This window comes from Lissotriton vulgaris, chromosome 2_1 (genome assembly GCF_964263255.1).
Source record: "Lissotriton vulgaris chromosome 2_1, aLisVul1.2, whole genome shotgun sequence".
Taxonomy (NCBI): Eukaryota; Metazoa; Chordata; class Amphibia; order Caudata; family Salamandridae; genus Lissotriton; species Lissotriton vulgaris.
Window position 1 is genome coordinate 150,113,721 of NC_141687.1, and position 27,111 is coordinate 150,140,831.

The 27,111-nt window shown below is 46.2% G+C and overlaps 1 protein-coding gene across 1 annotated transcript in view; it reads right to left on the reverse strand.

Annotated features, from left to right (window-relative positions):
• GTF2IRD1 (GTF2I repeat domain containing 1) overlaps nucleotides 1-27,111 on the reverse strand; it is a 993,687-nt gene that overhangs the window by 619,447 nt on the left and 347,129 nt on the right. The window contains exon 5 of the mRNA XM_086954598.1: nucleotides 26,250-26,387. Within this exon, the coding sequence (XP_086810724.1) occupies nucleotides 26,250-26,387 (138 nt within the window). The remainder of the gene's footprint in view (nucleotides 1-26,249; nucleotides 26,388-27,111) is intronic.

Sequence of the window (27,111 nt, forward strand, 5' to 3'; positions counted from 1 at the left end):
TGACTCATCCCTCGCAATCGGCAATGGCCGCTTACCTGCACCGGACGTTGCCTCTGCTACTGAACCCGTCCCCTGTGGCTTCTCTACAGCGGCAGCCGGCGTGGGCACCTTCGCTGTTTCCCGTGACTCACGCAGTTGCTTCATCAGCTCCTGTCCGTCGACAGCCGTGGCGCCCTCGCTACCTTTTCCCAACCACGCTGCTAATTGCGCTGCCAGCTCGGGCGGCATATCTTCCCCGGACACGGGGGTGACCACAACGGGAATCGGATTCCCCTCTTCCGGCACGGGAGTTGGTGCCTCGAGCGGGGTACTGGGACCCGGGTAGTCTCCCCCAGCTGCTCCCCTCCTGGGCCTCTTGTTTTTCCCTCCCGGGGCTGCTCCCGCCAAAGGACGTTTCGGCCCCCCTTCCTCGTCCTTATCCATTCGCCTCTTTAGGTCGGTCACCTCCTTCATGAGAACGCGCAGCATCTGGTCAGTAGTCATGCGCTTTCCCGCCTTCTTCGGCATTCTCCAACAGAGTATCTGAAAAACAAACAAGAACGATTACAACGCTCAAAATTGTCTCTTCGTTCCGTCTCGAGCTCACGTGCAGCGAGGAGGTGCAGCTTCAGAGCACAGGAACAAGAGGATGCCTTCTGATCTTGCTTCTCCTTTTATCCGTCTTCAGGGCGGGCGTAAACCCGCCCCTGCCTGCCCCAAGGGCGTGGCCAGCTGCGTCAGTGTCTAGGCCAACCCACTCTAGGGCGGGAAAAGGCGCGCCCCGGCTACGCCGCTTCGGGCATACCAGCCGAGACTCGCCTCCCGCCCAAGATGGCTTCCCGGGGGGATCGTGGTACTCCGCCATACGTTCGGGGGGACCGAGTGGTCGCCCCTTTCCATTCGCTTAGGTTGGGGACGTAAGGTTACGTTCGCAACACCGCTATGGGACTCTGAACGACTGGGTAATCTGTGAGGAGCAAGGGATTCGGCAAATGGGATCTCATAGGTATCACACGTGTAGTCGATCTGCGGGACAAATTAGACATTAAGTCTTTCGCAACACTGCAGCAACAGTGTAAATTGGCCGAGTCAGAGTGCTTCCGTTACACGCAGGTTCAACACGCACTTCGCACACTTACAGCCCAGGACCACACTGCCGGAATCATCCCCACTGGAATATAGAGTGCTGAATTGTCATCTCCCTGACAGCACCATTTCACTGATATACAAAAAACTAGTCAACAACATCTCGGACCCTCTCCGGGCCCTCCGAGAGAAGTGGACAGGAGATGGCATAGAGATGGATGATGAGGAGTGGCAGGAGGCAGTTTCCTCTACCAGAGTAGTGGCGATACCAGCTCGTCTCCGACTTGTCCAACTAAAATTTCTCCACAGGATATATGTAACGGGCCCCAATTGGTACGAATGGGAAGGGCAGATGGGGACGCTTGTAGACAGGGATGTGGCCAGCTGGGAACCTTTTTCCACATAGTCTGGGAATGTGAACTGATCCAACCCTACTGGCGCAACATTCATGACATAATTAATACCGCTTTGTCTGTGCAGCTCCGTGTGGAGGCCCGTAGGTGTCTCTTAAATATCTGGGAATCAACTGACTTAAATGATTCCTTGACGCAGTGGGCTACATTGGGACTAATGCTGGCCAAGAGGAATATTGCCCAGAGATGGGGGGCGCCGCTCCCACCTACAGTTCATGATTGGGAAAAAGACTTGGACTGGGCAATGTTCAGAGAAAAGACTGTGTATGTATCATGTGGATGTCCCAGAAAATGGTCTCGTGTATGGGGTTTGTGGAACTCCTATCGTGGAGAAATATGTCAGCCTCCCTTGACTCCTACTATGGATGACCCCCAATCACTCTAGGCCTTCCACCCTGTATGATTGTATTCTGTGACTTACCTACTGTACCGACGATGCCTATTGTATTGCTCCCTCTGTGATGTCATTGTATTGCTGATGTCTGTTTCTTCTTAAAAAAAATGTTTTACAAAAAAAAGGATGAGGAAATACACTGTCTGCACACCTATAAACAGTTTGGAGGTCTCATAAATAGACCTTTTCCTTGTCGGCTTCTTTTGGCTTAATAGTAAGCAGTGACTGTAGATATTTTTTATCTGATGAATTCTTCTGCTTCCATACTACTGTGAGTTGTGAATAAGTCATTCAGGCCACAAAATCCTTTGCAGGGTTTTTCAAGGGTTTGAGTTAACGATATGTGATATGGAAAACCTATTTCGGGCATGAATGGGTGACACTTCAAATGAACCGGAAAATGGCTTTTAAAGTGTAACCTTTTACATCCATTGTTGCAAACATGCCGAGGCGAAAGGTCAATAGTCAGTCGTCAATTAGTCAACAACAAATCATCTGCTGAGGAACTGAGTTCTTGCAATCAAAAATGCAGAAATGTTGCATTTGGCACTACACACACAGTTTTAGCCTGAGCCGAGGTACTGCACCATTGCGTCTCTACAAGAAAATCTGAGTAATAGCACCGTCCAGCATAATGCAGGTTTGACGAACAGTGAAAGATCTTTTAACTAGCACTCCTCCACCCCCTGCTGAAAATAAGGGTTGTCCTTTATTATTATTGTAATCATTTATAGCAACAACAACAATTATTATTAAAGTGTGCACCCCAAACTAAATTGCCACTAGGTGGATGTTGAAACAATATGAACTGATTCAAAAAAACGATTTAGAAATGTATTTTTGTAGATTTCCTCCATTGTTTTGAGTACATTTCTAACTTTTTGAATTTACACAGCATGTCTGAAGTACGTACGGCTGGAAAGCTGCGAAGTCCCATGTTCCCAAGGAGTTCTTTCTGAAATTCAAATTACGCAAGCGAAAGCATGTTTGCATATGTAAATTACACACTCCTAAACACACCCCTGTAGTGAAACCGCATTCTGAAAGTTTTTCCTTAGCTCTGAAGGGAAAAAATATTTATTCCAGTTGGGAATCCCATTCCGAAAGGGACCCACCATTTTTTGGGGTGTTCCCTTACCATTTCCAGCCTGAACAAAATGTACTTCTAAATATTCTACGTCCATAGTCAAAGGGGGCTGTTGTAGTTTGTCAGTTCCCACAAAAATATACAGCACAAGTTTGAGAGGGTGTACACTATCCCCATGGTATTCGAGGTCCTAGAATACTCATTCACAGCCTTGGGATACACTATATTCTTGCAAAAAACAAGTGGGAATTGAGCATTTAATTTTTAGGCTTGGTTAGGCTTGTACTCGACCTCATTGTCACATATTTAAATCCCGGCGAACCCCTTCATTCTTTCATCCTTCTGAGGTCATCAGTACCACTGAATTGGGTAACAGTCAACATCTGTTATTCAGCTAATATACCCTTGATTGAACGTGCGCTTTACAAATACACATTTTATGAGTGTAAATGCGCGCTTTCAAAATACCAAATGTGGTTTTGTATTCGTAAATGAAGCCAATATTGTGAGCAAATTAATTTATGAATCTGGCCCTTTTTACGCTTTGAGAATAGAAGCCCGCTCCCCTCCCAACCATGTTAGTCACATGATGACATCAAAGTACCAATTCAGCAAAGACTCCATATTCTCTAATAAACTCTCTGTGGTACCCAACTCTACCCACCCTAAACTGAATTTCACCTGCCTCAAGAGACACATATTTTCGGTTAACAGCACAATTACCTATGATGTCAAGATGAAGTGTTTGAGACCAGTTTGAAGAAGTTCACTTCTAGATATGGAACAGTTCAAAGAGAGAGAACTGCAGCAAAGAGGAAAAGTAGTAGAGAACCGACTTGTAGGAAGATACTGCATTATAGACAGGCAACCATACAGGTATGGTCACCGCAAAAGGTACACAGTCATTGGAGAGGGTTTGGTATATTAGATAAATATACTTGCCTAACACACAAAATGGTGGTACCACAGTCCTACACACTATTCTTGGTGTAGCATGGTGACTCACATACGCAGTAGAAATATCTTCACTTTAAAGATGATTTTAGATTTCTTCAACAGAAGGGAAAAAGCAACACACTACAAACTATGATCAAGACCCTATTTTCATTTTGGTATTCTTCAGCTAGTGCCATACAGCATGGACATAATTCTGGGTCGCTAAGCCATCATCCAGACCACATCACGTGCAATTTGCACTTGTGTAAAACATTGAGCAAATTAATTTTGGATCATCTTTACTACAGTTAATGGGAAATGAGGTAAAAGGGGTGTTATTACGGTCAGTTTTTCGTCATGACTTTTCCATATATTTTGATTGGTTAAAAAATAGAGAAATGTACTCACATGAATCTAACTGCCTGTGTCATTTTGCCTTTACATAACGTTTTGATTGCAGCAAAAAACTCATCAAAATGTTTTTGCACGTTTTTGCTTTTGACTTAATTGGACACTTCTGATCCACTTTTCATATGTGACAGTGGGCTAAAGGGTGCATTTAGGAAGCTGGCTCTGTATATACTATACTAAAGTAAGGGTTAGTGTGCACAGAGTCCATTGAATCCCCAGAGGCTTTCAGAGGTTTATGGAGATAATAATAAAAGCTCTACTTGTTGTAGTGTGGTTGAGCAGTTAGGCGTATCAGAGGATCGTCTTAAGCATTTGTTGTAGACACTCAGGCAAGAAATTATTACACACACTCAAAGACTGATTCCAAGACCAATTGTTTTGTCTAAAAAGTTATTACTTTGTTATTTTATTTTAGAACAAAGAGGAACACAGTCGCAGGTAAGTAAGAGGCTCAAGATTTACACTAATACTTTTCAAGATGTAGTAGGAATTATTTTGAAAGTCAGAAAGAATGCTTTACTGTAGTAGGAATTATTTAGTATTGTCAATTAGAAACATTAGAACTTAGCAATTGTAAAGGTGAGAATTTTGAATGCAACAGTAGAATATGCAATGCAATCCTATGGGATGAAAACAGTCATATGCAGTAACAGGTAAGTACACTACTACATCACTGGGCAAGGTTCAGTTTAAGGTAGGTACAGCACCACTAGAGGATTTGGGGCGGTCGGATGCAGAGACAATGGAGACTTGGGGTGTTGTGCAGTTCCTACAAATCTATATAGGATCTGTATGTTTAGATAACACGAACTAAGGGATTGGTGTACAGGCTGATTACAGACACCCCCAAAGGATATCTTAGGCTGATGAGCAGCTAGCTCACAGTGCCACTATGCCAACCTGACCAAGGAGTGAATAGTTTGTGGCAACTATCAAATATGACAACCCTGACCCCTCAGGGATCGTGGAACCAGTACAGCACTTTTCGGTCAGTCACTCGCTCTCACTTTGTCTGAGATACACAGAATAAACATTGGGGACGTTTTTCAATGAGTGTTTATTGAACCAGCGTAATTCTAATATAAAATATGTATGCTGCAACAACCATTATATAGAAACATATATATACGATTACAAGCACCAACAGAGTAAATTAAAGGAAGAATTTTACCATGGTGCTAAAACAGTGAATATATGCAGGCATATATTACTGTATGCCGTGTAATATAAGCAGGCATATATTACATGGCAGTAATCATGCGTACTCCTAAGATGCTAACCCTAGCTAAGTGTACCTAGCATGTATGTAGGTAGGTGGAAAGCCAAGAATCCCCCTAGGAAAGAGCCAACCCCTTTACCTGAAGGGAGAGAATGAAGGACCCTCGTCTTGGTCTCGAGTTGGACACCCCGCAAGGGATGTCAGACCACTACGCGCTGGAGTGCCTGCGTGAAGGGACTTCAGCGTTTTGTGTCAGCATGGAAGCTTCTCCTCTGGTTTGCCCAGTGAAGATGTGGTATCCTCAGGGGTTCTACCTAGATGCGTCATGGTACTGAGGGCATGTCTAGGAGGATGACGATAGCAGTGACATTTGTACAGAGTTATTATGCAGAAGATTGCAATCCTGCTGTGACACTAAGAATCCTCATGCATATTAAAGGAGGCTAGTTTTCTAAGTAAACCACATGACATTTATTCGGCGCCTAACTACGTAAAAGTTCAGGGCCAGAACTGTTATGTAGAGCAAGGCTGGATAAATGTAGGTAAAAGGTCGTGCAACTACCTAGGCCTATATTGGGGTACACTGGGGCTCATAACAGGGGCACCCACAATAGGGGATGGTTGCAGTTAGGCACCTGTGGTTCCCAGGCATAGGCCTTGGGGGTTAAGGTGAGCACGGGGGGTCAAAAAGCAACACAAAGGCAACACCACCAGTGGCAGAGAGGTGGATGGATGCAGGGTGCAAATCAGCATATTGGGCGCCCAATTCTTTTCAATGAGGAATCTTGGTCGCACAAAGAGGCTATAGGGTCTGACCAGGAATCTACTCCTACACCCTCTCAGTCACTGTGCGACTCCCTAGCAAACTAATTTTTTGAAAAAGTTAAGAACATCTATTCAAAATTTGCATTCCAGACCAACCCCATAGACCTGCCTTTCATAAAAGAAGCCCCTGACCATACGCTAGCACAATTCAAAAACACAACCCCAGACCAGATTATCAACATAATGTCCTCTGCGAAATCAGGTTCAGCCAATGATCCTTGCCAGCCTGCTGTTCTTAATCAATTCTGTGAACAAGTGACACCTGTCTTGGCTAACATATTTATTGCTATGTTCTCCTCAGGCATCTATCCAACCTCCTGGAAGAAAACCATCCTGAAACCTTTATTAAAAAAATCTAATTTGGACCCGGAAAACACCAAAAACGACAGGCCCATAGCCAGCCTACCATTTCCGGCTAAAATCTTAGAAAAGATAATGGACACTCAACTCTCGAAATTCATAGAAGATCATCATCTTCTAGACAATACTCAATTTGGTTTCCGCAGGGGGCATGGAACTGAAACCGCGCCTATTAAGGCGTCGGAAGACATTAGAATCATCCTGGACCAGGGCGGGACGGCAGTCCTCATTTTGCTAGACCATTCAGCCGCTTTTGACACGGTCAATCACTCCATCTTGATCCACTGTGTCACTAAAATGGGCATTCAACTTAGGGCACGAGACCTGCTGTCATCTTTTCTCACCTCATGCACCCAGTCGGTAAACCTGGGCACTTTCCATTCTGCCCAACTGGCCCTCCTGTGCGGTGTACCACAGGGCTCATCGCTGAGTCCGACGTTCTTTAACATCTATGTGTCTGTCGGACTTAGCGAGAATCATCAAATCACACGGGATGGGCTTATATCTTATGCCGACGATACACAATTGGTACTGGCAATAAACAACAACGATGACAAGGTGGCAGCTGAATTCCGAGAGGGCATGCTGGATATCAGTAGCTGGATGGACAGCAATTGCCTTAAGCTGAACTCTGACAAAACAGAGGTCATGACAATTGGCAACCTGTCCCCAGCCTGGTCTCAGTCCTTGTGGCCTCCTATTCTGGGCCCTCCCCCCCCGATCCCAGTCACTAGGTTCAGGAATCTGGGCGTCATATTTGACGATAGATTGACTTTTGTACATCATGCCAACTCAGTGGTATCGGCTTCATTTTACAAACTGCGAATGTTAAAAACAAATCTTGCACATTTCTCATATCCTCAAACAGTATCATTGGCTCTCTGTGAAAAATCGTATTCAATTTAAGGCACTGTGCATTGCCTTTACGGCCACGCGTAACTTTGGGCCTCAATTTCTAATAAAGGAGTTAGCCATGTACACTCCTAATAGGGCCCTTCACTCGGCCGCTGCGCTTATGATGAAGGTTCCTCGTGTCAAAACTGCTACATAGGGCGATAAGCGATTTATCAACTCCACTGCAAAACTTTGGAATTCACTCCCGCTACACATCAGATCATGCCAGTTTTTGCTAATCTTCGGAAAAATGTCCAAAACCTGGTTATTCAACCAATAACACATCTCACCAGGACATGCCATTGTCCGCAGCGCCGCAACACCCTCGGGTATTTGAGCGCTTTATAAATCTCAAAAATAAATAATAAATAATGAAGGTGACCACCGGCTGGACTGGTAAGTTGGAATGTCGAGGGAGGTCTGGGCACTGTAGGTTGGTCTCCCCAAGGCCGGGGGGCTGAGGATGCAGGGGTGCATTTTGGTTTTGGATCCTCTTAGTCGGAGCCAGTCGCTGTCAAGGGGATCCTTGTGTATAAGCTGCAGGCGACTTTGTGGGATCCAGGAGAGGTTAGCCACCGATGGAGTCTAGGTCTGGTGACATCACTGTACAGGTAAACCACTCAGACTCGGTCCGTGGGAGTCGGGTGCAGAGTGGGTAGGGTTCGCGATCGGCTTAAATCTGGAGTCCTTGCAGTTGGAGTTTTCTGGACGGGCTGCTGTCTTCGGGAGATCTGGTCTTTGTTGAAAGGTGGCAGTCTTCCTGGGGTTCATAGAAGTCGCAGGCCACAGGACAGGCGTTGTCTTCTTCACAGGGTCTTGGAGTAGGACACAGCCTGGTAGGACTGGGGCCAAATCAGTAGTCATCTTCCAGGCGCGGCTTCATGGCGTCTTCATCCTTTTCTTCTTAGGAATCTGAGGATCAAGGTTCAGGGATGCCACTAAATACTGAATTTAACCTACTTGCCTTTAGGGTGACTACATCCTTCGTATGTCCCCTCCCTTTGGGAAGGAGATATTCCCTAACCTGCTTGGGTAGAATCCTTCCATTTAAGATGGATTAGTTACTTACCTGTAATCCTAGTTCTGGACCAGGGGTATACTCATTAAAGTCATAAGCACTGAATAATCTCCGCCCATGAGCGGGAACCTGGAACACATAACAAAATAATATATATATGTAAATATATAACAATAGCACATAGTACTAAACAAATTATACACATATACATGTATAACCCCATAATATGCAGCCCAACATAACCCATAGGCTAATAAAGCCATCATTACATACTTTCTGCAGAAAATAAACTATATAAACATTGCAATAAACAGGCATGAGCCTAAAATGCATTCTATAACCAGCAAAACCTTTTATTTTCATCAAAGAATCTGTAATAAAAGGCAATTAGCCTAAGAAGGCTGCATACAGAAAAACTATCCCTGTACAGAAAATCAGATTGACACCTCGCCTTTAAGGCCTCAGAGAATATGAACACTTTGCCTTTAAGGCCTCCAGGGGAACTCTGTTTCCATCATTCCCCACAGGTGACAGTTAGGTCAGTTCTTTTGTACAGTACAGTAAGCTTAGCAGGTATCTGGATCCAGAAATACAATATTAATATATTCAAAAAACCATAAAGCTACTGCTCGCCCGGGGAGGCGGGAGGGTGCTTATGACTTTAATGCGTATACCCCTGGAAGAGAACTAGGATTACAGGTAAGTAACTAATCCTTTTCTTCCAGGGGATACTCATTAATAGTCATAAGCACTGAATAGAGTAGCAAGTTCATACCCACAAGACGCGGGCAAACAGAAAAAATAATACCAACAGCTTTAACACACAGATCTCAGCTAGAATTAGCAAATACATTTCTGAGAGATGCTTATCCAACCTGTGCATCTGCCTGTGTGTCTGAGTCAAGACAATAATGGCGAGTAAAAGTATGTACTGAACGCCAAGTATCTGCCTTACAGATTTCTGTCATAGAAACATTTCTAAGGAGAGCTGTGGTGGAAGCTTTCCCTCTTGTAGAATGCGCCTTTGGTCTTCCTGACAAAGACTTGTTTGACAACTGATAAGCTAGAAGAATACAAGAAACAATCCATCTAGAAATGGACCTCTTAGATGCTGCAGAGCCTGTATTAATAGGACCATAGTTAATGAACAAACGCTCTGACTGTCTCAAAGTCTTTGTTCTGTCCAAGTAAAACTTAAGGACCCTCTTCAGATCTAAAGAGTGAAGAGCCCTTTCAGCAGGACCAGTAGGATTTAGGAAAAAAGTAGGCAAGGTTATGGCCTGATTAATATGAAAATCTGACACTACCTTGGGCAGAAAAGCAGGATGCGTCCTGAGTACCACTCTATTAGAATGGAACACAGTGAACGGTTCTTTGCAACACAGAGCCTGGATCTCGCTCACTCTACGAGCAGAAGTAATGGCTACCAGGAACGCTACCTTCCAAGTAAAGTGTTGCAAGGAAGCCTTATGTATAGGTTCAAAAGGAGCACCCATTAACTTAGTTAACACCACATTAAGCTCCCAAGGTGGAGAAGGTGACCTGACTGGCGGATACACCTTTCTTAAACCTTCCAGAAAATCCTTCACTACAGGCATCCTAAAAAGGAGGTCTGAGTAGGTGATTTTCTGTAGGCTGTGATCGCAGCAAGGTGGACTTTAATAGAATTAAATTGAAGACCAGATCTCGCTAAATGTAAAAGATAAGGCAAAATCCCCTGTTTTTGACCATGGATAGGATCAAAACCATTACTCTCACAGCACAGAAAAAAATTGTTTCCATTTAAATCCATAGGATTTCCTTGTAGAAGGCCACTTCACCTCCTTAAGGATGTGCATACAGTCAGGATTCAACTGCAAGTGTCCATACTGGATGACTTCAGGAGCCATGCTGCCAGGCATAGGGAGGACAGATTGGGGTGGAACACTCTCCCCTTCAGCTTGGACAGAAGATCCGGGCGACACGGCAATCTCCTGTGTGGCACTTCCGACAATTGAAGGAGATCTGGAACACACCATTGGCGTGGCCAATCGGGGGCAATCAAAATCATCCTGGAGTCAGTTTTGTGCATCCTGTTGATTACTGTTGGTATCAACGGGGTTGGTGGAAAAGCGTACAGTAAGTTCTGACACCAGTCTATCAAAATGACATTCCCTTGAGACCCGTTCTGGGGAAACCTGGACGCGAAGACAGGGCATTTTGCGTTTTCCGCGTCTGCGAACAGATCGATATCTGGTGTTCCCCATGCCTGAAAAATACTGTTTGCGACTTCCTCGTTGAGAACCCAATCGTGAGCCTCGACGAAGTCTCTGCTTAAGAAATCTGCCTGCGAGTTAAGGGACCCCGGCATATGCACTGCTGTTATCGACAAGTCTCTTGCTAGTAACCAATTCCAGATGGTCTGGGCTTCTATGGACAGAGTCCTGGACCGGGTACCCCCCTGCTTGTTTGAATAATACATTGTAGTTGTATTGTCTGTTTGCACCAGGAGGGACCTAGACTGGAATGATGGAAACAGGGACCTGAGGGCTAGACGAACCGGCCTTAGCTCCAGCAAGTTGATGTGATAGCCCTTCTCAGAGTCGGACCATAGCCCTTGTACTTGCAGAGGGCGCATATGAGCACCCAAACCTTGGAGTGAGGCGTCTGTAATCAGAGTTTGAACAGGAGGATCTTGATGAAAAGGAACTCCTCGCATCAAGTGTGATCTCTTCATCCACCACCTGATGGAGTCCTTGGCGGATTGATGAAGGAGAATTTGATCCTCCCAGCACCCCGTCCTCTGTCTCCACTGATCCACTAGACACTGTTGCAAAGGACTCATGTGCAATCTTGCGTTTGGAACTATGAAGATGCACGATGCCATGGATCCCAGAAGAGAGGATACTTGACGAACTGTCGGATAAGTGGATTGATGAAGAAGTTGACACTTTGACCTGATTGATAACCACCTCTCCTCCGAAGGACACACGTTTTCTCTTTCTCTCTCCAGAAGAGCTCCCAGTTAGTGGATCTGCAGAGTTGGGTTCATAATCGATTTCTTGAAATTGACCTGGAGACCCAACTTGTGCATGAGGTGAAGGCATATTGACAGATGATCTTCCGACAGAGATGAGGACGAACTTTTTAGGAGCCAGTCGTCCAAGTAAGGATATATGAAAATCCTCTGTTTCCGAAGGAAGGCAGCAACCACCGCCATACACTTGGAAAACGTTCGGGGAGCTGACTTCAGCCCGAATTAAAGTACTGCATACTGGTAGTGATGAACAGATACTTGAAATCTGAGAAATTTGCGATGCCTTTTGGAGATTGGAACATGAAAATATGCATCCTTCAGGTCGATGGAACACATCCAGTCCCCCTGATGTAACTCGGGGAATATTTGATGGAGCGCTAACATTCGAAACTTCTCCTTTTGAATGAATCTGTTCAACAGTCTCAGATCCAGTATGGGTCTGAATTCTGCTTTGGGACCTTTCTTTTTCACCAGGAAAAAACGGGAGTACAGACCTTGGTTTCGCTGTGGACAAGGAACTTTCTCCATGGCTTTCTTGCACAGAAGGATGTTTGCTTCCTTTTCCAAAAGCTTTAGATTTTGATGAAACATTTTCTTCGGAATTATAATGGGAGGAGGTTTTTGAATTTGAGGAGGTAGCCATTTTGGATAATGTCGATGACCCACCTGTCCTTTGTTAATCTTCTCCACTCATCCAAGTATGACGCAATGATTCCTCCTACCGGAGTGGACCACGGCTGCGGAGGAAGTTTCTTTTCATTGCTTTTGAGGCTGTTTTGCAGCAGAGGACTGCTGTCTGTTTACTCCTCTGCCTCACCCAGGTCTACACTGCTGAAACAGCGACCTCTGTTGGTTCTGGCCCTGATTTTGCGAAGACCAGTTCGACGTTTGCCCACGTTGCTGAAAAGACCTTTTGTCGTAAGGATGAAAATTACGACGGCGGAAGTCTTTCTTTTTCTCCAGGCCCACTGCCTTCAGAGTGTCCAGCTCCGACTTCATCTTGGCCATCTCATCATCTGCATGAGATCCGAATAATGTCGACCCGTTGAAAGGTAGGTTAACTATTTACCTTTGTGCATCTGGCTTAATCCCCGTGAGGCGCAGCTAAGCCGACCTTCTGGAGCATATGCCGTGGGCATAACCGTGCGCTGCAAGATCCGCCGAATCCGCAGCCGCACTAATACTTTGATTTGCCACCAATCCACCTTCTTCAACAATCTCCAGGAAATCTTTCTGTTCTTCCTTAGGAAGATTCTCCGCAAACCTAGCCATAGAGTCCCATAACAGGCGATCATAGCGACCCAGTAAAGCCGCAGCACTGGCCACTCTCATGACAGAACCAGCTGTGTTACACATTCTCCGGCCCAAGGAGTCCATATTTTTACTGTCTTTCTCCGGTGGAGCAGATGAGACAGACGTATCCGAATGGGCTTTCCTGGCTGCCTCCACTATGAGAGAATCTGGTGGTGGATCTGTGCGCAGGAAAAGGGGATCTTGATCCGGGGCTTTATAATTTTTCTTGAGGGCCCTGATCCCACTGTCGCTGGCGTCAAGAATGTTTTCATTGCCGGCTCCAACAAACCGGGCACCAATGGAAGAAGAGGCCTAGCAGAGGACTTATGATGTAAAGTCTCAAATATGACAGACGACTTCACCTGAGGCACTGTCATCGTAATGTTGAATTTGCTAGCCCCACAACACAATACCTCATTGAAGGTTCCTAAATCATCCACAGGAGAAACCCTTGAGGGTGGCGCTGATGAGATCGTGGGCAAATAGTCTCTGTAAGAAGACCTTGTTGGAGAGGAAGAAGCAGGAGATCTATGCCTTCTCTCAGGAGTAGTAGACCGATGCCTACTGCGCTCCCAATAGCGTGAACGCCTCCTCACTGGAGATCTAGATCTTCTTGGAGACCCACCAGCCGGTGGTCTCGAAGCCTTCACAGCAAGTGGTCTTTGATCAGGCCTTGTTTGCATCTTCCAATGACGGATGCTCTCTAACCATCTTGGAGACATGTGCACAGATGGTGTTTTACGCACCGGAGAGCCCTCCGGGGAAACCTGCACAATTTGTATTCCTATTGAAGAGGAAGAAGCAGATGAGGAAGAGCTCCAAATAGAAAGCAGAGATCCAGAAGCTGGAGTCTGCACCTCTCTGGGAACGTCTCTTGATGTTGAGTTCCTCGACGTCGAGTCAGAATGCGCCACCACTGAAGAATCTTGGTGTGGAGAGGCTCTGACCACTGAAGGCCTATCCACAGATGCCCTTGACTGCAGGTCGTGTGATGCAGACCTTGGAGGATCATCCAATGCCCTCAACGCCGACTCAGACTTCGACAAAGACCTATGAGAGGTCCGAGCAGCTGATCTGGAATGCCCCAACGCCGACCGTGAGACAGGTGGCGGAGACCTCGACGTCGACTTCCTCGACGTCAAACGTTTTCTCGATGCCGACAGGATCTTTTCGAGGCTCGAGCCCGAGGCATGCCTCGGCGTCGAACCATGTCTCGACGGCGACCTGGATCGTCTCCTTTTCTCAGGTCTCGACATCGATCTGAATTTTTCTCTCGACGTCGACCTCACTCTTCCTCTCGACGTCGACCGCACTCTCTCTCTCGACGTCGAACGCCTTACTCTCGACGTCATCCTCACAGCAACCGACACCAGATGTCTCGACGTCGACAAGCTTCTCGATGGTGACCTCGATCCCTGCTTCAACGCCGACTTATGCCTCACCGGCGATGTCTTCGGCGTCGATGCAGTTTTCTCTGGCCTCGACGTAGACGGCGATCTAGATTTCGACGCCGCACTCACTTTCTTCAACGCCGACGCTTCCTGATGTTGTTTTTTCTTGCTTTTACCTTCAGGAAAAGCAGATCTTTGACCTTTTGACTGAGAAGAGGGCCTTCCAGATGACAATAAATTCCTTGCTCCCTTTTTACGACGTCCTTCTCTCTCCATAAGCCCCAAAAGCCGAATCTTTTCTCTTTCCTTCAAAGTTTTTCTGGAAAGACTGAGGCAATGATAACATTTTTCCACATCAAACAGAGTGAGGATCTGTTTTAGACATCTTCTTCCCACAGAAAGGACAATTATAGAATAATGGTGGCATAATTGACAAAAATAAATTGAAGATTTAGTCAGAAAAGGTAGAAAAACACCACCAATAACCAATACTGTCAAAAAAGACAGGAAAAAAACAAATTCTGACTGAAAACAGTCAAATTCAGCCGAGCTCAAGTTCCAGGTCCCTCACAGAACAAGCCGGAAAAAAGAACTGACCTAACTGTCACCTGTGGGGCATGATGGGAACAGAGTTCCTCTGGAGGCCTTAAAGGCAAAGTGTTCAGATTCTCTGAGGCCTTAAAGGCGAGGTGTCAGTCTGATTTTCTGTACAGGGATAGTTTTTCTGTATGCAGCCTTCTTAGGCTAATTGCCTTTTATTACAGATTCTTTGATGAAAATAAAAGGTTTTGCTGGTTATGGAATGCATTTTAGGCTCATGCCTGTTTATTGCAATGTTTATATAGTTTATTTTCATACTGCAGAAAGTATTTAATGATGGCTTTATTAGCCTATGGGTTATGTTGGGCTGCATATTATTGGTTTATACATGTATATGTGTATAATTTGTTTAGTACTATGTACTATTGGTATATATTTACACATATATATGTATTTTGTTATGTGTTCCGGGTTCCCGATCATGGGAAGAGATTATTCAGTGCTTATGACTATTAATGAGTATCCCCTGGAAGAGAAGGAGGATTTCCTAGGGAGGGCTGCCACCTCGGTCCAAGGCGCCTTGGGGGTCGTACTTGCAGAGAGGGGACACACCTCTCCCAACTACTAACTTTCCCACTAACCTTGCTGCTAAAAGTGGGGCTTGGTCTAGGGCAGACGTCTTCAAACTGTGGGGTGTGACCCCCAGGAGGGCCGTGGAGCCCTGGGAAGGGGTCGCGCATTCCCCAGCCTCATTTTGCCTGGTTTCAAAAACATTTGCTTTGGTTTTGGAAAAGGAGAGCGGTCCTGGGGCAGCTAATTTCGATCGTTTGAAATGCTTCTGCTGAGACTGCTGAGTCTCCTGTTCCGTGAAAGGCTTTTGTATCAGGGTGCCTGGCCACCTGAAAGAAATGCAAATTTGCCCCACAGGTCCGGCTCTAGGTCGGTGCGATCGGTGCCACTGCACCGGCCGCTGACTTGGGGTGGGGGCGCCAATTAGGAGCTCTCCCGGCCAGAGTTCAGTGCAGAGGGGGCCTCTTGGAGCTAGGGGCCCCCCGCACCGCGTGTGCTGCGGGGGCCTCTGTTACGCCCCTGCATAGAGGTATGTAGTATAGTTTCTCTTCCAGGGATCCTCATCAATAGTCATAAGCACTGAATATTCCCGCCCATGTGCGGGGACCCCCCGGAAATAATATAAAAGAATTATACATGGAAATCACATAAATATAGCTCCACATATATGTATGTACATATATCATTTTTTCTCACACCAATGCAGCTCCCCATAGGAGGCTAAATGGAATTCCCCATATTACCCATATAAAGATTATTTGCAAACATATCAAAAACACCTGACGGCAAGTAGCACTTGAACTTTGTTTTTTAATGAGCAGAAAACACTCATATAACATAAAAAGTTCAAATAAAGTAGACATTGTTAGCCTACAAGCTGCATTGTAAACTAAAACCATAGAAAAGCATTTTCAACAAACTGGAACTGTGCCTTTAAAGCAGCCATGACACCCAGCTTCCCATCATGCCTCAGGGGAGACAGTTAGGTCAGTTGTTCTTTCGGGCTCCTTCAGTCAGGACCCTGGATTTTCAGCTCCTACCTTTTTTGACTTTTCTGTCAAAAATATCTTCTAAATCTTGACGTTTTTCACTTTCACTCGACGTCTTTTGACTCCAGAGTGCTAGTGCTGCCTTTTTTGTGTTCAGAAAAGGTTTATTTTTTGTCAAAAATGCCTTCCCTTTTCGACCCTTGCCCTTCTTGTGGCAAGAAGAAGACCAGGACACCCTGTGTGTATCCCCTGTCTCCCTGAGACACATTCTGCAGACAGCTGTCATCACTGCAAGAACTTGTCAAGGAGAACTCTTAAAGAGAGAGAGAGAATTCGTATCTATGGTCTCCCTGAAAGAGGTAGGTCTCCTAAAAGGCAGCAGAAGCAGCAGAAGAGGAGAACCCGGTCGACGTCGAGAGAAGGCCCGACCTGTTCTCCGTCGAGATCGTCATCAAGGCTGCCTACGACGACGACATCGAAGACTTTGATGACGACAAAACATCACTCGACGGCAAAGACTTTGTCGTCGAAGGTACCGGTTCCTCCGTTGACGTCGACCAGGCGGTGTTCAACATTAATAGGCAGGTCTCCGTCGTCGCCAGGGGGGCATACGACGTCGAGACAGATCACGTCGAGGCACAGCACTCCTCTGTCACACCGGCGATCACCGTCGAGGCACAGAGCTCCCCGACTCCTTACCACCGGCGCCCGACGTCGAAGCAGGTTACTCCGTCGTCGTCTCACCGGCGATCGACGTCGAGTCATAGATCTCCGCCAAAGGCAGTTCACCGGTCTCCGGCGTCGAGGCATCAGACACCCCCTTCGGCGTCGAGGCAGCAGCATACCTCGATGTCGAGACAGAAGACGCCTATGACAACGATGTCGACATTGCCAACTCCGTCACCGGGCCATCACCGGTCGACATCAAGACAGAAGTCTGCTGAAACGACGTCAAGAAAGGAGGCGACATCGGTATCGGATAGGCTTTCGAAGTCCATGGGACGTTCTACCACATGTTCAAGCCCCCTTCTAAGAAGAGGAGGTCTTCCTCAAGGCAGATGTCTCCGCCCAGGTCTCAGGCAGCACATAGACACTCCAGATATCAGCCTAAGTGCCCTTCAGGAGAGGCCTCTCCTCCATTGAGTCTATCGTCATCACCTTCAGGCTCTCAGGGTTCACACCGAGGGTCAACATCCAGGTCCCCGGAGGTTGTGATCTCGTCTTCGGACAGAGCAGTGTCAAGGCATTCACCAGCAAGGCCATTGCATGAAGAAGTGAATCCATCTCCTCCGGCACATTCTCCTGAGAGGAGAGAAGGGCAGAAGTTGCCTTCCATCAGGATGTCACCCAGATGGTACAGACTATTACATCACTGGCCTCCTGACAAGGACACAGCGCAGGAGCACTCCAGTCCCCAACACAGGGTCTCCATTGGCTCGTTTGAGCCAGCAAACGGATCGAGTTAGATCCCCTTTGAGGCCCAGAGAGCAGACACATGTCGGGTTCAAGATGTATCCAGACAGAATTCCAATACCTCAGGAATGAAGCTGTTGCCTCAACTTTCCCTAGGAGTACCACCACCCCGTGTTCTAGAAAACAGGCAGGGTGACCAGGTAACCCCAGAAAAAGAAGAGACCAAGTCAAAAGGTCTATCCGCTGGAGGAAGGTTCATAGGACGGGGCGACAACAGCTGCAGTGGAAACAGAAAGAGAAAATAGCAACAAGTTACTCTCTGGTGTAACCCACCTCTTAACCCTCGCTTAGAAAGGGCACTGTGTGTGTGATGTCCCAAACTTACCCAGGAGATACACAAATCAGGACTACAACAGCGGTGACACAAAAATAGGCAACTTGATCTGAAACAAAAAATAACTGGTTCCATTACTTCCAAATGGAATGTGATATCTCCACACTAGGTCCGGTGAATGAAAACTAAAGGAAATCCCAAAATACCCAAACAAGAAGAGGTCAATCCTTAAGACCATGAATGTCTGCGATTTTGTAAATAAAGTTTTTTGTCTTCTGTGATTCAGTCCCTCTGAACCGCAGTTTGGCTACGAACGGAGAAGGTGAAGCTTCTTCTCATCGTACTGCATGCGTAGCGCCGACATCAGTGAGCAGAGAGGAATAGCGTCTCTCACACGCTGATCTGGGTCAAGTCTTGTACGCATCAATAAAGTTTGTACGAGTAAACAAAAAGAAAAGGAACACAATCAGGATAGCATCCACCCGTTATCGTCACAGGGACACACAAGAAGTCTCTGGCGAGTTTGGCAACAAACGGGACAGGGCAGTAACAACCGCCCGACACGGAAATTTCGAGCGGAAAGGATCCAAAATGCAGCAGGTATTCGTTCGTACAGAACGTCTTTGAAGCACTCACGAACGGGAAGCAGAACGATCCTAGTAGTCTCAATGCACAAACAGGGGTGGGGTAGAGCGGGCTTAACAGCAAACGAAGGGGAGACAGGAAGTTCCAAAAAGGGGAGCTTGACACAAAAGATTCCTCAGGCGAACAGGAACCGAAAGGAAAGCCAAGCGCTGCCATTACCGCCCTAGGTGGTTAAGTTACTCCCACCATGGTCATGTGACCTGTTTCAGGGCAGTATGGGACAACACACCGCTCCACCCCGTGTAAGGAATTATGGGACTTGTAGTGTAGAGTACTAGTCCCTCCTAGAAGACCTAACAACACGAACCCCGGTGCGTTCAAGCAGACAGAGGTCCAGATCAAGGAGCAGGAGGAGGGAGCACAGATCTCCTACTCCTTCCTCGTCTACTCATAATTCTCACAGAGACTATTCTCCAACACTGACGGACAGATTACCGTCGAGAATTTCTCCAGTGGATGACATCTACACATTCCAGGACATTCTAGGCAGAGGGGCACTTAAGCTGGGTATTCCCATGCCAGCTCGCCAAAGCAAGTCTTCTGTGATCTTTGAAACCCTGCATCACAAGACAGCGGCTAAACCTCTGCTTCCCTTGGTTTAGGGCATCATAGAACCAGACATGGAAGTCTTCCTCACACCAGCGACGATTAGATCTGCTCCAGCGAGGATTCTGAAAAAGTATCGCTCCCAGAGGATGATCCACTCTTCCTCAGAGCCGACCCTCCCCCGGATTCAGTAATAATCGTGGCGGCAAGAAAGACCCATGCTGTTGCATCTTCCTCCAATGTACCACCGGACAAAGAGAGCAAGAAGCAAGATTCCTGGGGACCGAGGGTGTGTGCCACTTCGGCCTCCTTGCTGAAAGTATCCAACGCGGAAGCGCTCCTCGGGCGCTACGATAGATCCCGGTACGATTCTCTACAACGATTCTCTGAGAAGCTTCCCCAAGAGGATCGCAGGGATTTTGAAGAAATCCTTACGGAGGGCAGCCAGGTTTCCAATCAAATCTTAAGTGCTGCAGCTGATGGAGTTACCCTATCGGCGCATGGATATGCTCATGGGGTATGTGCAAGGAGATCATCTTGGTTGCGCCTCACTGTACTAAAACCAGTAGCGCAATCATGTATCCTCAACCTGCCTTTCTCTGGGTCATCCTTGTTTGGGTCACACACTGACGAGGAAATGCAGCGTATGAAAACGAAACTGGACACACTTAAGGCTGTTGGCCTGGAAAAGAAAAAAGAGTTCCGTAAAAGATTCCGCCCCTACAATCGGCGATTTTCCCAGCAGAGGGTTCAAACTCCTTGATGGCAGAAGAATCAAGATCAACAGGGGCAGCAAAAGTCACAATACAGAGGCAGGCGTTCCTCAAGAGGGGGAGGAAATCAGCGTCAGGGAATCAACTCCAACGAGACGCAATGCAAATGAATACTCCCTTCCTCCAGCGCTGTCTACCACTCCAGTGGGGGGAAGCAGCACACAGCATATCGTAGAGTGGCGAGCTATCACAAGAGATCAGTGGGTGTTAGCCACGCTTCAGAATGGATACTCTCTTCGTTTTCAACATCGTCCTCCTTCTATCCCTCCAATGCCAACATCAAGTCACCAGTTGAAACTCCTGCAAAAAGAGGTGGCCACCCTTCTCATAAAATCAGCCATTGAGAGGGTACCAATATCTCAGAGAGGAAAGGAGTTTACTCCAGATACTTTCTGGTCAAGAAAAAGGGCTAAAAAGCAGAGTAAAGACCCATTCTGGACTTGCGGACACTCAACCTGTACATAAAGAAGGAAAAGTTTTGCATGTTGGCGCTTCATCAAATATATCCACATCTCAGGCAGGGGGATTGGATATGTTCGTTGGATCTGCAAGATGCATGCTTCCAAGTACCGATTTCTCAGCGTCACAGGTAATTCCTGCGTTTCCGGGTAGGATCCGCTCATTATCAGTTCAAAGTCCTACCATTCAGGTTGAAGTCAGCCCCCAGAGTATTCACGAAGTGCATAGCGGTGGTGGTAGCCGCTCTGCGCTGCAGGGGTGTCTTCGTGTACCCGTACTTGTACGACTGGCTGTTGAAGGGTCCTTCCCCGGACAGCCTAAGAACCCATTTCCTGAGCTGCTTCGAACTATGTCGCCGTCTAGGTCTACAAGTGAACTTCAGCAAATCTGTTTCACAACAGACACAGAAAATACATTTCCTAGGAGCTCTGTTAGACTCAGAGTTAGGAAAAGTGTTTCCTTCGGAGGAGAGACAGTGTTCCATCATTCAGAATTGCCAACTGGTTCTGCACAGCAAGAAGTTGTCGGTGCGTCGGATTGCCTCCCTGTTAGAGTCGATGGCATCCTGCATCTTTCTGGTCCCAAATGCCAGACTACGGATGCGTCCTCTTCAGCAGGATCTGGAGGACAAGTGGGACCAGCAGTCAGCTCGCTGGGACGACAAAATACCTTTGTCAAGCGCAGCTCGAGAGTCCATACCTTGGTGGATGAAGAATCGAAATCTACAAGTCGGAATTCCGTCCCATCAGCCTCCTCCTGTCCAGACTCTGATGAAAGATGCTTCGCTACAAGGTTGGGGGGCCCTCATGGGACATCTCCAGACTCAAGGCCTGTGGTCTATCAAAGAGCGCTTCTACCACATCAACATGTTGGAGTTGAGGGCAGTCCATCTAGCCCTCAAAGCTTTCCTACCCTTGATTCAGGCAACATCAGTGTTAGTACAAACGGACAATACCACCACAATGTACTACTTGAACAAGCAGGGGTGAACACACTTACGTACCCTTTCCCATGGAGGCTCAGAATCTATGGCATTGGCTCCTGACTCGGAATCTGTCAGTCACAGCAGTCCACCTGCCAGGAGAGCAGAACGTGAGAGCGGACGCTCTCAGCTGTCATTTCGAAGACAAGGAGGACTGGGTTCTCAACGACGAGGTCGTAGAAGACATCTTCCAGCCATGGGGTCGTCCCACCATAGACCTCATCCCGGATGGCGAAAACACCAAATCCCAAGACTTCGCCTCGCGGTTCTACCGTCCAGGATCCAAAGGGAATGCCCTTTTGATAGACTGGTCAGGGGCATTTGTGTATGCCTTTCCACCACTTCCGCTGATCCCGAAGGTGGTGAACAAGCTGGCTCATTCGTCCACGAGGATGATACTCATTGCCCCGGACTGGCCGAGGCAACGGTGGTACCCGGACCTTCTGCACCTATCAGAGTGCCCGCACAGGAGACTACTGTGCAGAGCAGACCTGCTATCCAAGATGAACGGGAGGATTCATCATCCCAAACTTCCCTCAGTGAACTTGGCAGCATGGCTCCTGAGGTCCTACAATACGGCCACCTAGGACTGCCACAGGGCTGCATGTCCATTTTGAAAGAGGCAAGACGTCCTTCTTCTAGACATTCCTATGCGTGCAAGTGGAAGCGTTTTTACATGTGGTGTATGCAGAACAATTGTCACCCTATCAAGGGTCAGGAAGAGGTCATTCTTCCTTACCTACTGTATCTGGCGAAAGCAGGGTTGAAATGTAATTCCATTAAGGGGCATTTAGCAGTTATTGAAATTGATGGGTCCGCCTTTCGAACCCATTCACAAAACAACCTTGCAGCATGTTTCACGGAAGGCTGCTTTTTTGTTAGCGATCACGTCAGCTCGCAGAGTGAGTGAGATTCAAGCACTCTGTTCTAAAGAGCCCTATACAGTTTTCCATCTAAATAGGGTGGTGTTGAGGACACATCCCTCTTTTCTTCCTAAGGTGGTGTCAGATTTCCATGTGAACCAGACCATCTCTCTACCCACCTTTTTACCCAATCCCTCCACTCCAGCTTAGAAGGCCTTCTATTCTCTGGCCCTGAAAAGGGTTTTTAAATTCTATCTAGATCGGTCCAAATCTATAGGAAAATCTGATCAGCTGTTTGTCAATTATGGGTCGATCACATCTGGATATGCGGCTTCGAAACGTTCCATTTCCAGATGGATAGTTTCATGTGTCAAACTTGCTTACCAATTGGCGCAGAAGACCCTGGGGTTTTTTCCCAAAGCACATTCCACCAGAGGAAAAGCGGTTACTACAGCTTTTCTTCATAATATGCCCATGTCTTAGATTTGTAAGGCGGCGACCTGGAGGTCCGTCCATACATTTACCAGACACTACTGTCTAGATTCAGACACCAGAGCAGACACCCAAGTAGACCAGGCATCCTTGCGGCATCTGTTCAACAGCTGATTTCGGCTGATGCATTTTGGTTGGGTCATGTTTTTCTAATTTACCTGCATTTGCTTGATGGGCTTGCTATTCTATTCAGTGCTTATGACTATTGATGAGGATCCCCTGGAAGAGAAGGATACGTTACTTACCTGTAATCCTAGTTCTCTTTCAGGGGTATCCTCATCAAAGTCATAAGCAACCCACCCGCCTCCCCAGATAAATGAGACACGATCAAAGTGTTTATGGATATTGTTGAGCCCTGACTTTCAGGGTTATGCAAAGAACAACTGACCTAACTGTCACCCCTGAGGCATGATGGGAAGCTGGGGGTCATGGCTGCCTTAAAGGCACAGTGCCAGTTTGTTGAAAATGCTTTCATTTTCTATGGTTTTAGTTTACAATGCAGCCTGTAGGCTAATAATGTCTACTTTATTTGCACTTTTTATGATATATGAGTGTTTTCTGCTCATTAAAAAACAAGGTTCAAGTGCTACTTGCCCTCAGGTGTTTTTTATATGTTTGCAAATAACCTTTATATGGGTAATATGGGTAATATGGGTAATTCCATTGTTTAGCCTGATATGGGGAGCTGCATTGGTGTGAGAAAAAATGATATATGTACATACATATATGTGGAGCTGTATATATGTGATTTCCATGTATAATTTTTTTATATTATTTCCGGGGTCCCCGCAAATGGGCGGGAATATTTAGTGCTTATGACTTTGATGAGGATACCCCTGGAAGAAAACTAGGATTACAGGTAAGTAACTTATCGTTAAGGGTCTTTGGTCCGGAAAAGCATAAATTCAGAAATTAAAATGTAACACCATTGCTTAATTTTTGCAATATCAGAATAAGGAAAGACTACGCAAAACAAAACGTAACTTTAATATTTTCCTTGCAGTTTGCATGCAGCACTTTGATGACAGTAAATAGCTTACTGCTCTGTATTAGGATTTTAGTTTATAAACATGAAGCAACAATAGAATCTCTCTGACAAAAACGATAACCTATTGACCTATTTATAGCATATGCACTTTGTGATCTGAATGCAACACGTTCATTGCAGTAGGCATATTATGATGAGTCAAAACTTCTACTACCAGACGTACGTCTACCCAGTGAAAACATTTCTCCTCGTATTTTCCTCTTTCCATGTATGCTGCATTCAGCACCTCACATAGAAAGGGAAAAACTTCTCTTGGGATTATTTTTGTGAAGGAAGGTGCAATTTGTGCGCCAACGCAAGGGGAAAGGACAGGAATGCACCGTATTTCATAAATATGGTGCATTCCTGCCCTTCCACATTGGCATAGGGCAGAGCAGCAAGAGGACTTGCAGCGCTGCCAGACCACAATTCCTAATAAATGAGGCCCTTTGTTTTTAGCTACACCTTTGACCATGCCCCCACGCTCCCTGACCTTTGGTTTGCCAAACACTGTTTAATATTATTTCCCCACTGTAAAAATTATTTTGTGTGGGAATCGGAAACGTAGCCGGTTGTCGATGATGAGGAGTACCAGGTTCTAGAAATGTTTATCAGGAGCGGGTCCTTACTCCTAAAAAAGTTTGACAAGTGGGACTCAGCATCAACAAGTTTGAAGATCTCTGGTCTAGGGGGTGGGCATCTCCACCAGACGGAGAGGCCCTGGTCTGCATAACTAAGGCCAGGGAGCATCACTGCTCACTGACCTGAATGCTGTTCCTGCTTGGGGGTTGGTGAGAAGCACCTCCACCCCAAGCAGGTTTTGTTCCTGACCCACACAAGCACAAGGACTTCCTCCTCAGAGGTTCAAAAACATATCTGTGTGTGGCAGTCTGGTGCAGACAAGTCAGAGCACACCAGAGAGTTGGTCGTTTTTCAGGGGGCATCTCTTAGATGCCCTCTGAGTGCATTATGTAATAAATCCAACACTGGCATCTGTGTGGATTTATTATGCTGAGAAGTTTGATACCAAGCTCCTTAGCATTCAGGAAAACCATCATAGAGCTTCGTAATGACAAAATCCCAGCCCATGTACTCAATATGGCTCCACTGTACTTACAATGTCTGTGAAAAGGCACAGACCCTGTAGGGCATATTGCTCATGCAGCTGTGCCCTTACCTGTGGTATAGATCACCCTGCCTTAGGGCTGTGAGACCTGCTACAGGGGTGACTTGCCTATGCCACAGGCAGTGAGTTTGGGCATGGCACACCGGGATGTGTGCCACGTCGTCTCTTAAGTGCTGTCTGCACCAAAACACACAGTCTGCAATGGCAATGGGTATGTGTTTGGCGCGGGTCTCTGAGGGTGGAACAATACATGCAGGAGCCCTTAGAGACCCTCTCTGCTCACAGGGCACTTGGTACCAGAAGGTACCAAATGGGCCAGAGGTGTGCCAATTGTGAAAACAAAGATGCAGTTTGGGGAACAAACACAGGCACATGGCACCTGATTGGCAGGCAAGCATAGCACACTTAATCAAAGTGCATCAGATATCAAGCGAAAAGTGGGAAGTAACCATGCAAAAGGGTCACTTTTCTACAGTGAGAAAATACTAATTTGGTTCAGTATAACATTTTACAGCAATAAATTAACAATGCAAATCCTACTTCAATCCTTGCCCTAGTGTCAAGTTTTGGCAAAACTCTACTACCTGCTTCGGACGAATGCTATCCAATCAATCTATTCAAAGAAATAGAAAACAACTGGCGATGGGCAAATGCTGATAAAGATAAATCACACAAAGGTACATTTCACAATCGATGTTGTGCGGCTTTAAGGGCACAAACAAAAGTGCACCGTTGGGAAGGCGAATAAAATTTAAACAGGTGAAACATAATAGTGTTTTTATTCATCCTCTCAAGCTGATTGTTGAAAAGTGTTTCGATCGCCCTACAGAACGTTCAAAGTATTAAGTGAGAAGTCTGGCTTTTACAGAAACTATGTTGGTGTGCACAATAGATCCAGGAAGGTTGGACCCATACCAGATTTTCTAAGCAATCATATGAAACAAATATACGTACATTTAATCTAAAAGGCAGACACCCGAGACACAGTTAGATGTCCTCTAGTGGTGTGTTTTTGCTTTGCATGATATCAAGTTTCCCTTGGTGTGAAGCTGAGCCACCACGAAGGTCGCCAAACAGACAAGACATTTACATATTATGCATAATTAAGGACATTACCATCCCCCAGCACAATACATTTCACATCAATGGAAAATATAATGGTCCTTACTGTAAAGCACCTCAAACACCTCTTCAACCATCTTCCTGAGAAGGAAAACATCTGATCCTGGATTTGAGGAGGGTCTTGGGACATTCTTCCAGGAGTCTCTTGATCTCCTTACAATTCCTGCGTCTTGCTCTCTTCGCACTGCAATTACAGGAAGTAGATTTAGGAACAATGATATCATTTATTAGTGATCACTTGTACATTAATCCATCTTTTTATCAGTTCATACATAGAGTATGAGAGGCAACCAATTTACAAATAGGAGAACAAGTTAAATTCCCTTATAAATGAAACCAAGACTTTTGCTCATTTTGTTTTTACTAGGAGGAGTTGAATATCTTGCTTATTAGCTCTAATCGAACCTAAAGACTCAGGATACGGGAGAGAGAGGAAAAAAATAAAATAAATGGGAAAACATCTCAAACAGGTGAACGCCAAAACTCGTTTAGCCCAGGCTAAAGCGATATCTTCAGCGGCCAGAGCTGAACATATTACAAATCGACCTGGTCTCAATTCAAGTTTTGAGAGATCTGAAGAATAGCCCCCAGAGCTGCTTCTGGAAGACGGGGTTCTTGTTACACAGCTAATATGGAGAAGGAATAAGTAGTTGAGTCTACAGCAGGGGTCATCAAGGACGAGTTGAAAAACACTAAAGACTTTCCTCTATTTGCCAAAAAAAAGCATCTCAGTCGGCTCCCCCCAAATCTACAGCAAAAACGCAGCGATTAATGGAGGCAGGGCCAGAAGACGAGCCCAGTAGTCCCTCACAGACCTCATCATTATCACCATGAGCTCAGGCGCTTGGGAAGGCTCCCTCTAAAGCTGCTCTGGCAGCACAGGATTCTGGTCAAGCCTTGGAGGGTCA